The sequence below is a fragment of the Rhinolophus hipposideros genome (assembly GCF_964194185.1).
Source record: "Rhinolophus hipposideros genome assembly, chromosome: 14".
NCBI lineage: Eukaryota > Metazoa > Chordata > Mammalia > Chiroptera > Rhinolophidae > Rhinolophus > Rhinolophus hipposideros.
This window is the reverse complement of record NC_138060.1, coordinates 11,602,539-11,618,953: the sequence shown is the minus strand read 5'-3', so window position 1 is coordinate 11,618,953 and position 16,415 is coordinate 11,602,539. Positions and strand designations below refer to the sequence as shown.

General features: G+C 40.0%; 1 protein-coding gene across 11 annotated transcripts in view; it reads right to left on the bottom strand.

Annotated features, from left to right (window-relative positions):
- CADPS (calcium dependent secretion activator) overlaps window positions 1-16,415 on the bottom strand; it is a 459,417-nt gene that overhangs the window by 91,134 nt on the left and 351,868 nt on the right. For 6 of the 11 annotated variants that reach the window (XM_081072042.1, XM_081072044.1, XM_081072049.1 and 3 more), the window contains 3 exons: window positions 8,630-8,736; window positions 2,161-2,317; window positions 1,252-1,393 (listed from right to left, as the gene is read on the bottom strand). In XM_081072042.1, the coding sequence (XP_080928168.1) occupies window positions 1,252-1,393; window positions 2,161-2,317; window positions 8,630-8,736 (406 nt within the window). Of the gene's footprint in view, window positions 1-1,251; window positions 1,394-2,160; window positions 2,318-3,503; window positions 3,525-8,629; window positions 8,737-16,415 lie in introns of all 11 variants that reach the window. The other 5 variants (XM_081072041.1, XM_081072040.1, XM_081072048.1 and 2 more) reach the window with 1 other exon arrangement.

Sequence of the window (16,415 nt, the reverse complement as noted above, 5' to 3'; positions counted from 1 at the left end):
TGCTCCACACTGGCTCCTACATTCCAAAGATGTGAAAGACTAGAAAGAACAAAATGATTTTCCTATAGGAAAAGAGAGAGGAGAGAGAGAGAGACAGAGACAGAGAGAGACAGAGAGAGAGAGAGAGAGAGAGAGAGAGAGAGAGAGAGAGAGAGAGAGAGAGAGAATCTAACAAGGTAAAGCTAATAGCAGGCTTTATTGAAGCTTTTCAACTCATAACAGAACATTCTCTCCACCTAGGTAGAGAGAATTCTCTCTCTTCTTCTCCAGAAAGGAGAGTCTGAGACTGCTCCTTTGGCTCCTTGAGTCACAGCCCTCATCCTTGCTGGGGAATGGAGATGGCAATGAATCTGCCAGACATTTTTAAATAGAATCTAAGATTCACCAAGCAGTTATGGGAATTGCCAAATTCACAACTCACAGGATTTCCTGTAATTTGTCCTTTACATCAATATCCTATTATAAAAAATGTGAGTATTGTGGTCAAATACATTTAAGAAACTCTAGATTAAGTTGAGTTAAACAAGGTTCTGTATTACTATCTTCTCACAGCTTTGCAATATGCTGGTGTGCTTTGTGGTTCTCCAGGAGACGAGGGTGTGGAGTAGATGAGTGGGGTATATAATAATAGTTTCCTAACCATATTTGGCCTTAAGAGTCCATTACTCGAGGTAGGTCTCAAAGGCCTAGACCAGAGAACAGCAAACTGCGGCCCACAGGCCAGTCTCCCATTTTTGCAAATACAATGTTACAGGAACACAGCCACTTTTATTCCTTTACCTAATGTCTATAGCTGCTTTTGCACTACAACAGCAGAGTTGACCAGTTGTGGCAGAGATCATGTAGCTCGAAAAGCCTAAATATTTATTACACGGACTTTTATAGAAAACATTTGCTGACCCCTCGCTTAGACCCCTTTGGAACACACTTTGGGAAATGTTAATTCCTACGGATAACACCACTGGAGTAAGATACACAGTATAAATATCACAGACAGGTTTCTATCCCTTATTCCTTATTTATCTTGTGCAATAAAACAAAGATTTCATTTCATGAAACATTTCTCGACCTCATCCCCATCCCCCCCTTTTTGGACCAGGAGGCTATGAGCATCATAGCAGGAAACACATACAGTGTTTGCTCTCTGTCCATGCTAACAAAGAAAACCATAAGACACCATTAATCCATTTCTGTATGACTCTCCAGCCATTTGCACCCAAACTCCGATGGTATCAAAAGAGGTTTCCTTACTTGACTGGTTCCCATGACTCCCGCTCAAAGCCCCTGTGAATGGATTGTGCAATTGAGGACTCCATCAAATCCACATATCTAACCACAAGTGGGGCAAACAGGTCTTGCAGGTGTTTGTGAAATTTTCCATTGCACAAATTATCTAGAACAGACAAGCAAAATCTTGGTAAGAACCCACAGTTGCGTTGTCAGCATACAACATATACACATATGCACTGCTTCTAAGAGAGAAAAAAAAAAAAGAAGAGAAAGAAATAAAGCAAAATAAAGTACATGAACAGCATCAAAGTTCATGCTTTAATCAGTGTGGAAGGAAAGTGGAATTCAAAAACATTTTACCTATTGGTGTTGCTCTTCTAAAAAGGCAAAACTATCACGCTCCTTTAAAAACAACAAAACAACAGTCGACACTAGTTTTTAGGTTTTCCTTGCACCCACTCGGCTTCCTCCTACCACATTATAGTTCCCTGTAGAAGGTTCTACTCCTCCTTTGGTTCTTCGCGCTCCCTGGGGGGGGGAAGCGTGGCTATATATTGTTGTAAGGGACTCTGAAATGCGCGTGATATGGCTTAGCTAGAAATTGTTTTTCATCTAGAAATCACCTTTCGGTCAAAATAGCAGACTGTGAAGGGGTTAAGTTCATTAACTTGTTCAAGAGCAAAACACGGGCACCACTTCTGACACAACTGCCCTTGGGGCTTACTGCATGGTTAAGAGAGGGCTTCCCTGTCACAGCACACTTGTGGGAAGAGACTGTCCATTAGTTCTAAGTTTGTTTCTTTTTTGAATTAATCCTAAAACTATGAAGAAGTATGTCCATCCTATAATCTGCCAGGGATAAAGAAGTTTTAGCCATCTGCTTATCTGCACACTGCTTAGCAAAATCAAAGAGTCAAAGACGATACATACAATCGGTACGCAGAAAATCGTTCAGCAGCTGAAACAGTGGAAAACTGTCCCATGTGTCTGGGGGCTGCACTTCTAATGCGGCATCCATGTCCACCGCAAAGAGTGAGAGGAACGTCTCAGCGTGCTCCACCATCAAGTCTGACCACCACGCAAAAGCCTTCGAAATGTGGCAGAAAAACAACAGACAAAGAGGCAATGAGCTTCTCTCTCCAACATAAGATGGGAAGTCAAGCCCTCACTGTTCAAGATTAATTATGCATCCAGCAGGGATTGGTAATTTTATTGTAAAGAGAACAGCATGTTTGATAAAATTGGGCCTCTAAGTGTCCCAAGGTAATGCTTTTCACGCTTCCAGACCTGCCTTCGAAAGCCTTTATTCTGACCCACTGGTCGGAGGACGCAGCTAGAGAAGTGACAGACGTGGAACTTCTGTTCAATTTACAATAACTCAGTAAGTTTTGGGTCATGCTCTTTATCACTGTGGCTGGCTAGTTCTTGCTCTAAGGTATTAGAATTTGGGAGTTTCTTCACTGTGTTTATGGGTTTTCTGCTGGTCTAACTTGAAAATTTGCAGTGATTGTTCACTTATATCTACACATCTAGGGCTTAATTGTCTATGGTCTCAGACAAGCTCAGTGACTCGTGTTTCCCTACACATTGGAAATGTTACTCCTATTCAGACTAAGGAAAAGGAAGCCATTGTTACACAAAACTTTTGAGTCAAAATCTCTTTAAGCTGGGAGCTTCTGGTTTTGGATCCTGTCTGTAGGAAAGATCAGGCGTACGCTAGGAAACACTCAGTAAGATGAGGACTTACTTTTCTGGGGGTTGGACACATATGTACATTGAAAACCAAAAAATATCAGTGAAGTAACTCATTTTCATGCACGTGGGTCCTTGGAAATCACTGTGCAGGGTCTCAGGGGCGACATTCACATCGGACTGGGCCAGATGTGAATGCAGTTCAAAGGCATGCATGCATGTTGGCTATCATTTCTGGCAGGGAGCATGCAGAATGAGTGGCAGTGTCAACAGGCCCTTTTTTGCTGAGTCCAAAGACAGCAATAAAATAAAAACAAATCGCCAGCCCCATCTTGTCCCCCACCTCCCCACTCGATGCCGTAAAGTATTTACATTGGAAACACTTTCCGGAGCATTCACTGAAAAAGGATGGAAGGCGTTTGGAAACATGAAAGATTATGGAAATAATTCCATAAATGAAAGTGTTTGTTCAATGGCCAAGCTCTTCTGTGATCCATTGTTATTTGGGGATATTCTAGCAGCCACTAGGAGGCAGAACAGTGATCCACCTCTCTTCTTTCATGAGATTTCATTTTACTTACTTCTCCTTTATCAACATGTGGCTGGTTTGCAAATTAAATGGAAAAAATCAAGTCATGGACTATTCTTCAAGGTCGGCTTGGCTGGAAATAGACACCTGCTGTTTCCATTTTAATTTACAATAAAACCTCACTGATTCAGAGTAATGGGAGTGGAGAGTTGCTAGTTTGTCAGCATAAAACCCTAATTTATTGGGCTTCCTAAAAAGAGATATTTGCTGCTTTCAAATGCAGTCTGTATTGGGCATCAAAGTAAAATGTACTCACTGGTTATTATACGAATGTATCATAAATGTATAGGTTTTTTTTTTTTTTAAAAAAACTTCTAATAATCACAGATAAATTGACATATAAATTGAAATAATAGACACCGAAGGTTTAATTTCACAGGTCCTTGGGTGAAACTTGTAAGAAGAGCCTTTTGAATTTTCGGAGAAAGTTGAGATCATGTCAAACATTTTACTTAAGAAAAATTAAAAGAGCCATATCAACAATTGAATTGTCACAAATTTCAAGTGTCTGGGTCTGAATGGATGAGGTTTTATTGTAGTCTTACCACCTGGGGATGAGAGCCCTGGGGCCTGGGGCTTGCTATACTGAGTCCCTTGCTAAATCTGGTGGATGTAAAAACCCTCCAGCCCACCCGTGAGCTCTCCCAGCCACCTGCCTTCTAAATATTGGCAATTGCTGGAGCCCCACACCCACTCCCAGCCCTAAAGGGAGGGCTGACTTTCATTAGGCCGGATGCAGGATATCTTCAAAATACACAAAGGCACATCAAATGTTGGCACTTATTCTTTAGTTACTTGATTAACTTTACATCTTCAGGGTGAGTCTAAGAAAACAGTTATTAGGGGGATTGAGTTGCCTTCCGAGACATGATTTTGCTCTAGGGTAACAGGAGAAAACAAAACAAAACACCAGCCCTAAATGCCTGAAATTGAAAATGTCTCAGCCCAACCTCATACCTGGTTCTCACCAGCTTTATTTAAAAGTTGCAAAACAGAGATCATCAGAAGCACCCTCTTCTACTACATCTAGAGAACTTTGTTCCTCCTTGGAATTTAATAAATTATTGAGCAACTGCCTACAGTTGTGGTGTTACTAATAATATAGGTAGGTAGCCCTACAAAGAACAATGACTACTGTGATCTGAATGATCACTGTTCAAGTCTGGCAGAGGAACTTAGAATTCTAGTGACCCAAGAAAATTTAAAGGGTGGGGGGCAGGGGTTGTAGGAGAAGGGAAGACCCGATCTATTTCTGTACACACCAGGTAATTCTTTCAGAACCTTAGAGCCAACCTGACTTTTTGGGAAGGAGAAAAAGATTATGGCAAGGGCAGTAAAAAGCTGTATAATAATTTCAATTGAATAAACAGAGTCTGTGTGCCTGGATGGGGTGAGGTAAGCCTTAAAAAATACTATGTTTACATTAATACTATATTTATTTTACGTCTTGCTCAGACAGGTGAGTGCTAGTTTTCTAAGTGAGCTAACTCAATGTTGTGGGCATCTAAAGTCTTTAAAATCTTTTCCAAAGACAATATAAAGTTATGCTTTGGCGTTAAATACTTACCCAGTGCTTTTCATTATTGAAAGGCAAAGATGTAGGCTTCAGAGGTACCACACTGAACACACTGTATTTTTTGTACACAAATTACATGTATATATGTACCCCTCTGTATACCACAATACATATATACATATACATACATATACATAGAGAGAGAGAGATTGGGAAGATGAAGCAACAATTCATTAAGGCATAATCCATGTGTGTCTGTGAATAATTTAGGCTCTGAGAGCAGAATTAAGCTGCAATTAAGAAATAAATGTGACAACTGCTACTATACTCTGCATGTGTGTCTATATGATGTATTCGTAGCTGAGAATTTTTCCTCTTGGGACATTTAATTACTTTGTATTGGAATTAAAAATGGCTTTAAGGATTATTGTGTGGAAGAGGTGGAAGAGGCAAGTCTGCTTTTCTCTTTCATTTGTGTGGTACCATCAAACAGCATGGCTACACAGCCAAGATTTAGTGATTCTCTAGAGTTCACTGAGCACCCAGAAAATATGGCAGTGAGTACTGGGCAGTAGAAAATGTTTTCCATACTTCATTCATTTGGCAGCAAAACCTCATCTTGTTTTAGTGTGCCAGGTCAAATTCTACCTCTTCGGCTGTAGCCAGGGGTTCTTGACCCGGCTATATACTGGAATCATCTGGGTGGTTTTAAAAATGACTAATACTTGACCCCTCCACATGAGATTGACAAATTGAGCTGGGGTGAGAGGCGGGCATCAGCAAGTTTTAAGAGCTTCCCAGCAATCTGTAAGTGAATGATAAGAGCAGGAGGTGGTGCCTTTCTGGACACCCCACCTTAAAATGAACCCACTCACCTTTCAACAAATACTGTCTACATCATTCATGTGGTACTTTCCACATAGGTTTGTCCTTTTCATGATCACATATCCATATATTTTGCTTCCTCAGTAGTTTGTCCCTAATAATACAACAGCCAAGCTTTGTTGAGTACTTGCTCTGTGCCAGGCATAATACCAGGTGCTTTACTTAATGTGGTCTTCCATCCTAACAATCACCATCTGAGCTAGATTCTATTATTATCTCCAATTTACAGGACAAGAGAGGTTAGGTAACTAGGTAGAGATCACACTTCAAACTCAAGCTTCTCTGGCACAGAACCCAAGCTTCTGGCCTGTCTTCTATTGCGTGAAGATCAAGACTGCTGCATGCCTCCTCATTCTTCAAAAACAGTACAGAGGTAGTTGTCTCAATGCTCAGAAGATAAGTGGCTTTTGATTAGTCGAGTCATGACATTTTGTGGTTGGGTAAATGATTAATTCAGAAATTAATCCTGTACATTTACCTAAAAGCAAACTGGGTCTCCAAATTTCAAAGCATGCTAAAGTTTTCATTTCTAACTTCTAAAGTTAGTACATGAAAATAGAACTGAATTTAGTTCTACCCTATTTATTTACCACAAATGGTTTTTGAATATGTAAGATTAAAATATTTTTATGAAGACGGCTACTAGGGCAGTTTATGATGACGATTAACACTTAGTGAGAAAGCACTTTTTGGAAAAGTGAAAAAAAAATGTCTTCTTTGGAATATCAATTACTCCTTTGAGTAATTTGGGAAAATATCCATCCTTTCTTAGCTTACAGCAACCTCAGAAAATAGGTTATAAATCAAGCATATCTGTCATTTCTCTTGTATGATTCACTTAAAAGCACAACTGTGACTGTGGAAAACCATTTCTTCATATCCATGTCTTCAAAAATTTGATTTGTCATTGTGAGAAAAGCCTCAATATCCAAATAAGGGGAGGGAAGGCCCCCTGCATGACTCTAGAGACGATTTTGTGGATGCCCGTGGATACTTACCATCACTTGAACCCCAAATGCCCCCAATCTGAAAAGAACGTCATACAGCATAGGGTAGAAAAGAATTCTAACCCAACTTAATTTTATGTCTACAGGTTAGTTCTAGGTTTCTATGTTTGGAAGGTGCTGATTTGGCCCCTCCTCTGACTCCCAGCTGTGCATTACTGGATACAGTGGGAGTGGTAGACCCATTTCAAGTGGTCTACACCCCATTCTTCAGAGAGCTTTTGGAGAAATAATGATTCTGTGGCACTCTCTCTCTATATAAATACTGTATATGTGATTCACAAAGAGACAGTCGTAGGTAGAGGAAGATTAGTATCACTGGCTAGCTACTGGTTACTACGTTTGGTACTCATCTACTGTAATAAAGGTAAGTACAGACGGACATAGGAAACTATGACAGGCTAAGGACAGAACCAGGCAGGTAAGGAGGCATGTGTCGGGATGTAACTGCAGTTGTTGTTAGGTATATCAATTGCTTCATGCACGCACAGAAGAATCACCCCACATTTACCCTGCCGTGGAGGGCCACCCATGTCACAAGCAGTCCACTGGAAGTTGCTGTTACATTCCTTGGGTCAGTGTTAGGAAGCAGGGCCCCCGGGAAAAGTCCCACTAGAAGACATGGTACTGGAAGGGCATGCACAGACTATGATAGCAGGTGGCTGGCTCATTCGGTTTAGTCACATACCTCTTTCCCCTGCCACGATCAGCCAAGATTGAGTGGAACAGTAGAAAAACAGGGAGGAAATTTAAATATGCAATCAGGCATTATTCGGGATGATTGGATGTATGGTGTATTATGTCTTAGTTAACTGTACCGTCAGTTTTCATTTAATCATGGGAATGATCATTTCAGGTACTCAAGAAATTACTTTCATGGCATGTCTGTTCTCCCCCTTTCACTGTAGAGTTGAACGGAGAGGAAGAGTGAGAATTACTGCAATTTTCAAAATGTTGTTTTAAGAGAGACGATTTTAAATCTCAGTTTTGAAGCAAGCAGTGATATAATACTTTGACCATAATGGAGTCTTGGAATCTTTTCTTGGAAGGGTTGGGTTGTTTAAGTCGTTACAGGTTTGGGATTTAGTCAGCCTTCAAATCCCTTGTTTTATCATTATCAAAACGATCATGTTGACAGTGGTTTGTAAAAAAAAAGTTAGCTGAATTTATTTAGATGTTTGTTGAAGAATTGACAAGTTGAACAACACAGAATAATTCACTTCTGTCATTGCATTTAGCAACCCGGATCACCTGAGGTTAACAAATGAAGACTCTAGTGCAAACAGAGTACGTTACAGAGATAAATCCAAAAACAAGGCCTGTGACCCACATACCAAATATTATAAAATAAATAAAAACAACAGTGGTGGCAACAAAAACAACCACAAAAGACCAAAAAGTATTCCGTGTGCTCTGGACAATAACTCTATGCTGCTTGAATATCCGTAAAATACACTCACCTCTTTTGCTGTTTGCTAGAAATATCTGAAAACTTACGCTGAAACGTACAACCCTGTTGCACTCACTGTTTGGTTGTTTTAAACAACTCCCAATGGCTTCTCCTTGCCAAGCTTCCACTTCCATTGTCTTTACAAGGCCAGTTAAAAGGAAATGGGTGTTAAGGCATGTTATGCACAACGACGCCAACGGAGTGAGCTGTGCCATCTCAGCTAAGGAAAGAACCCAGAGAGACGCCCCCCGCACGCCCCTCACCTCTGCATGATGCTCCTCATTCTGCTGAAGAACTTCAATGACTAGTTCAGCAAGACGTATTGTGTCTTCGAGCTTTTTGGCAGGCGTGATTAACCGGCCTACATTTTCTGTAGTACAAGAATTTGTGTTAAAATTTGGCGAAAGTGACAGGCTCATTTTGTGGCCGTTAGAACTCGTGGGTAAGAAATTTCGAATAGTTACCAATTTTTAAAAAAAGATTCATGCAGATGTTAAGAGCCACATAATTAGTAGTGAGCAAACCATAAAGCCATTTTATTATTATCACCATCCTCAGGATAATACAGATGAAGAAAAAACAGTGCTCCAGCTTCAAATTTGCATATTAAGCCATATCATCTATGACAGCCCGTTTCAAATTTTGTGACATTTTGTACACACGTTCTTTAAAGACAGCATAAATATACTATCTTACATCACTCTCTAGACTGTGTTCGTGCTACCTGAAGTGGGAAGATATAACAGACGCTTACTCTTGATTGCTGCTCCAACTGTTTCCTGAATTTGTCCCTAAACATTTGATCCTACGGCCTTGTTTTTCATTACAGGTCTGCAAGTTTAACAGGTATTGGAATATTCATTTTTCAAAAGCAGAGTCAAAGATCTGGCTGTTTGAAGTAGTTCGGGGGGTGGAGACTGAAAAATTAATGGACATTCCTGGGCCATTAGGTAGAAAGCAGGATCAAATTCTTGAAAGGGTATTGAAAGGGAAGTGGTAGTAGTTTGTGCTACTGGTGGGTACAACTAAAATTTTATCAGTTAGATGGCCATAATTTCCTCAAGTTTTTTCTTTGTTTTTAGTGTCTATTGTGTTGGATGGGTTGTGTTTTTATCTGACTGAAGAACAACCTGAACCTTGGCGTATGCTACGTCATTTATAGAGCCGAATTCCTGAATGTTTGGTAACATCATTATGTTACCAAAAATTACAAACAGTTTTTTCCTTGGGGAAAAGAATAATATTTAAAACATAAAGGTTTGTTTAGCCAATGAAATTGCCTGAATTCAACCAGTTTGAACTCACAGGGGATCTTGTATTTCCTGCTTCGACCCCTTCAAACCTTGCAGCCTCAGTGTCATTTGGAGCCCACAGAGTAAAACGACCAGAAGGATGATTTAGCACCATCCACAGATAGGTGTACATGTGCAAAAAAGGACTGCTCAAATGTATTTTGATCCATTCATCTGAAGCCGGTATGTTGTGGCTTCGGAATTCTTCTTGCTAGAGAAGATTACTTAATGCTTCCCAGGAAGGTTTGTTGCTGTTTTGTGTGTGTGTGTGTTTTTTTTTTTTGAGGGGGGTGTTAAACAAAATCTTAAGAGATTGCACATTTACAAAAAAAGAGCGCCTCATGATTTTCTCTTTGTACATTTGTTAGATAGGCGATGGATAGATCAGATGATTAGTTATTTAGGATTTAATAATGAAAAACAAGTTCAGCCACACTGGGACACTGGGAAGTAAGAGTGCTGGATGGGACTGGGTAAGATTATCGAGGTGTTGAAAGTTTCAGTCCAACAAGGCCTGATGACTGGTATAAAATTGAACTCGCAGTATTCAGGCCAATGGACAGCTCCATTGTCTCTGCCACGCTCAGGTGGAAATGTGCCTGGATATGGTTAGGGCATGAAGGGGGGAGCCACGGGGAACAAAAATCCGCAGATCAGGCAGTGAATAGTCAGCACTCAGAGTAGAGAGATGTGTGGAGGTCAGGGGCTGACAACTCATTCCTGGACCAGAGTCATAATTATCTTGAGAAATTATGAGTGATTTCTGTGCTTTTGGGGCACCTGGCCTACTTATAATTTCATAAATGGACTATTATAATTTCATTAGTAAACTTTCAGGCATTTCTACAAACATACTGCGTATATATGTTGGGTAATATGAGTAGAGTGAGGTACTTGCATTTTGATAGTAAATACGCACAGGCTATTATTTTTTATTAGTTGATATTCACATTTACAGATCAATTTGCAAATTCCTCATCCTATGCTTATTACCCACTCGACACATACACCTACATACACACATCACACACTAACGTACATTTTCTAGTAACCAGACAAGCCTGCACATTAATACAAATCTGCAGGAAATCCCACTTGGAGCACATCTTTGAAATCCCTTGCTTTAAAAATAGAGAGCCTTGTCCTTTTGGGTAGAATACTCACCGAATCTAGGGGAATTCTAGTTGTGCCTGACATATCATGTAGAAATGAAATAACTCCCACCAATATTTGTATATACTTGTACTTAAAAACTGTGAACGATTTTTATGTTTGGAGAAATCCAAGATGCTTAAGCTAGGACCACCTGAAGATTTGTTTTAATATGCAGTACTCTTAGATTGACTACAATATATGTCGATAGATACACATAAAGTGTAGCTGTGCACACAGCCATTCTGCGAGTGTGTGCACATGCACACAGCCACGTGTATGCTTGATGTATATATACAAACAGTATGTTTAATAAAACCTTTTGCAACATTACTTTAACATGCAACCATTAAAGTAAATAGGTTAAGAATACTGTAATCTAGAAAGCTTGATCTTCCAATTAACCCATGCAGCCAGACTTTCATTTACTATTAATTAGCTACAATTCCATTATCTGGAGATTAAGCCACTTTATTGAGACATAACACTATTTTCCTCTTCATTTGCATAGCTAATTTACTAGCTAAATGGCAAAAATGGTACTAAAAGTGACTTCCCTAAGATGTTGTCTTTAAAGAATATATGGTGCAAAAATCCTCTAGTATCTCCTCCCTCCTCCCAAAAGAGGTCAAGGAGAAATTTGTGCTTAGAAATTACTTTTTTTGTCCCATCTGTCTTGAGATGTATTGCAATATTCCTATCACCCAATCTTGTACTAGCTGGAGCACTGGCAAAGAGGAACTAAAAATACAATATATTTAGTAAATATTTCATACGACAAAATTGAAGCTCATAACATATAAAAAATCTTCATGCAAAATGTTATGCAACAACAATGTTATTTTGTGCTGACATTGAGATTTGAAAATGTTGCATATGTCAGACATAGCTAGACAAAAAAAAAATGTGGACATTTGGAAATAAATGCTCTCTTTTGGGTCTCTCAAAACCTACAGTGTCAAACTTGAGAGCCTGGGCCTCAGCTTAGTATTCCAAACTGAAATAAAATTTCAAGAAGAAAAATGAACAGAAAAGCAAACTAAACTAGGAAGCTGCTGAGTAAAGGAATGGTAGAAGTTTACAGTACTTGATTTTGGCCTAGGAAAGCCTTTGAGCCTCTGATATAACATGCTCGTCTGCGTTTGGGTGGGTGGAGGAGACACAGCAGGTGATGGGGGAGCTGCTCAGGTAGGTGGAGACAGTGAAAAAGTAAGGAGACAAAGTGACTTTCACAAAGAGTGACAAGTAAGATGACTAACTCTGAGAACAACCAAACAAGTAAAAATGATAAAACGTAAATGCAGGACTGCTGCTTTCTCGGCGTTTCTGCAACATAACAGGTGTTTGACAAGGAACGGGACTAGACTATTACCAGCATCACCGGCACCACCTTACAGAGACACTTAGGACTGAATGCCAATACAGGATGCCTTTATCCAGATAGATCCACATGAATGATGGTGGCAGCATCATTGACCGAAAGAAGACACACTTTTGCACAATAAAGAACACCTATATGTTAATAGCGGCATCCTTCTTCCAGATGACCAGAAACAGGACTGGATATATTCGTAGTTGGAAGATCTGGCTTCTCACCCTCAATATGCTACTTCACTCTTTATATAACCTTGCACCTTCTACTTAAACCTCCCCATGCTTGGTGTACCTCGTAGGGTTGCTGATAAGAGCAAATAAAACAATGCATGGGACAGATATCTGTAAAGCCTAAGGTGCCTACAAATGTTTATTGTTCTCTCCAACATTGTGAAAAGGCAGGAATTAATTGCTTTGCAAAAGCAGATGAAGGGCTGTTATTAGTTCAAGTGAGCTAGGGAATATTCTTGCTCCCTTTGTGGAATTTCAACATGTCAAAATCTGTCATTTGGGGGGGAAATGTGTGGTATCTGATTGTTTCCAGCTCATTTAATTATTTTCAATTTGGAATTCTTGTGGCTTTTATATTGTGGCTTGAATCATATATAAAAACTTGCCAGCTTATCAAATATGTTCTTTGCTATTCCAAATGTTAGAATACTGTAATCAGTACTTGACCCATCTGTCATGTGGTTTACCATATCAGCACAGCAAACACCCTATAACAATAGCCTCTCCTTCTGCACAGGCACAGGGCACTATCAGCTTCCACATTCTCTCTCTTTAATGAGTGTCTCATTAACCTTGGACCTGCTCCTTTCTAATAATTCTCGTTTATAAAGCAATCTGCATGGTGAGAGGGGACATACTCCACTGCCAAGTTTGCTTCTTGGTTTGCTTGAATTTTCAGCTGGGAAAATGAATTTTACTACAGGCTTATGAGATGGAATTCTAGTGACATTAATAAAAATATGAGAAATGAGAATAAAATATTCTGGCAAGACTGTCTATTATAAGCAAAAGTGGATGAAATCCTTTTCTTGTGGGACCGACTCAACATTTTGAATGCAGGAGTAAAAAATTATTTACCAGTCTTCTCTTATTTCAATCTTTTGTTTCTAAAAGATTGTGTGTAAATAGAAGTTGGAAAAATCAGTTTTAAATGACAGCTACTGAAAGAAAGGCAACGACTGATATCTTCTTTATAAAAAAGTACTCCACATTGTAATTTATAAAAATTGGTTTTCCACCTACAGTGGTGCTGAAAGTTAGGTACATCTCCGGTAAGTCATTCTCCTGACTTTTTCAGTGAATATGTGCTACCTGAGTGTACAGTTCTCACGAAAACTCCTTACTCATTCTCGGTGAGATCACTAAATCTGCGTAGAGAAACACCGGAGCCAGTGTTTTACAAAACAATGCAATGTCCCAGGCTCATCTATAACTCATGAGGTAGCAGATACACATTTTAGCTCAATGGGTCTTGATGAAAATTCGTAAAGGGTTTCCCTGCTGCCAACTGTCTGTCCAGAATTCTGACAGTCAGGTTTGCCACTATAGAAAAACAAGCTCCCTATTTTTCCCCGTCACAGAGCAAAACAAAAACATCATACCTAGGTTTCCAACTTTATTTACCCAATTACCATTGCTCATGTTTACACAATTAAATCTGCTTGGCTTCCAGAGAGAGAAAGTTAAATGTGATTGCAGAAAAACCAGAAGAGAATTCCTCTGCATGCTCAGCTAAGCCAAGGAAGAGAAGCATCCAGGAGTGAGAGACACTCCAATTAGCCCTTAAATAACCTGACCATCTCTGGTTCCAGCGAGTGAATTGCCAGGCCCTGAAATATCATATGAGAGATGGATATGGTTGATGGAAAGCCCACTTATTACCAAGTTCCAATCTATTGACGAATGGCTGAAGATGCCAGTGTTTGTATTAGGCTATTACTGAAAATAACTAGCCTGTAGCAATTTGCTATGTTTGGGGCCAGGGTGGATAAAAGCTAGAGTAGGAACAGAAAGCTAAGCAGATAGCCACATCATGCTTTTCCAGAGTCCCCTGCCTCCCTAAAATGATGGCTACTTGGACCATACATTGGGTGCATTACAAGTTAACATAATTTCTTTAGTGGGGCTGTTGTACGTTACATATACTTGATCCTTTTGCATCTTTATCACTCCCTTTCAGAAGATTCCATCTCTAGGACAGTATGAAGTATGTGGTAATAAAGACTGTTGGATGTATCATGGATCATTTTCTCTATTCTTTTCATTGCGGTTATCTTTGTGTCTCCTGTAAAGCATGCATCTGAACCTGTAAAGCATACTCCTGCTTAAAGCCTGTAAGACATCCCCTTCATAATAAGAGTGACGCCTTCATGTACCGTAACAAAACAGTGCCTTCCTGATAAAGGCCCAACTCCTCGAGCACTCGTGCCTTTTAACAACAGCAAATTATAGACACGTTTGTCTCCCTATGTGCCCAGTGAATGCTGCATTTCTAGGGGCTAGAAGAGTGTCTGGTCCAGGGAAGGTCCTCAGGTAGTAGTGAAAGGAAATCCTCAGTGGTCCTGCCCAACGCAGTGTTTTCATGCAAAAACAAATACTCTGTGACTGCAATAGGCAGATACATTCTATATAGCAACTTTTATCTCTTACCCAAAGACCCTGGTTATTTAACACATGTACTAAACTGAATTGCTGGATAGTAAACATTAGAACCTAAATTTCCAAAACCAGAGAACAACTACAGGTTTCTTAATGCAATTTACAATGATTTAAGATGACTAAAAATACTTTTCACTTAAATTAAAATAAATTGTACCTACAGGGAAAAAAATGATGCTATCATGACATTTGTCTTTGCTAATTTAGTATCTCTGAATCCCGAGTCAGGATTTGTCCTTAAGAATGAGCTGTTGCATGTAAGAAAAGTGCAATTCATGCCAGAGAGACACAGTAGTGGACAACTGTTAGTCCTTTTTTTTTTTTTTTTTTTAAATCATTCTTTTGTTTTTAAAACTTTTTATTTATCTTAGGTGTGTTTTTCTAGGACCCATCAGCTCCAAGTCAAGTAGTTGTTTCAACCTAGTTGTGGAGGGCACAGCTCACAGTGGCCTGTGTGGGGATTGAACCGGCGACCTTGTTGTTAAGAGCACCGTGCTCTAATCAACTGAGTCAACGGGCTGCCCCCACTACTGTTTTTACCAGTGCAGTAACCTTCCTCAGGAGGATTGCCTCTTCCCCACTCCATGTGGTTCTGGTGGAAATGGCAAGCAACGGGTCCTACAACAGCAGTCACATGAGCCAAACCAGGCCAACCATAGCAGCCCACACCTCTATGGGTATTAGGATTGGCTCAGAGATTCACATGGGACCCAAGTGTGCCAAAGAGACCCTTTTCTGGGATTTTATACAGTTGCTTGGAGAGGAAAGCTCTTTTTCCTTTGCGGTTATTAGCTAGAATAAAAGCCTGTTGCTCTTTGTGGCCGTGTTGCTCTCAACCTCCCTACCATGACCCCCACTCACGTTAAAGAAGCCTGTCAGCAGTTGGAGAGATTGAACCACGCTAAAAGTCTTAATCCCTGAGTCTAGTTCCTCTGGACATTTCCTAGCTATGCTGGCCCCAAATTCTCTTTTCTTGCTTGTTATTTAAGTTTATTATTATTATTATTATTTTAGTTGCTTACTATAGCAAGAATATTGATTTAATAGTATTACAAAATATCCACCCACTCCCCACGTAAGCTTTCATGTATATGGCCACAGCTCTCTGGGAGAGGATCTTAGGGCATCTGGAAGGACGATGGACAGAGGCAAACACTCCAACAAGGCCAGGGGACACCCTAGACAGTTCTTGGGGAACAATCCCTTGACCTCCATGACGTCCCCCTCCTTGCAGTACCTCAAATACCCTTGACTAGGCGGAGTCCCATGCAGCACCTTGCATTTCCCTTCACCATGGTCACCAGAACGTAACTGTTTGTTTTATGCCTGTGTTCTCTATTGTAAGCTCTCTGGGGGTGGCTTTGCACATTGCTCACTCCCCTGGTGCCTGGCATGGCTGGTGGAACTTAATAGGTATTTAACACATATGTGTGGAACTATGTTGCAATATTTTATTTTGAAATTAATGACAACGAGGATAAATCCCCTGCCTCCCATATTCCACTGACACCCAATTTGCAATCCGTGGAACAGCAGCTCAGCATCACCTGGGGGTTTGTTA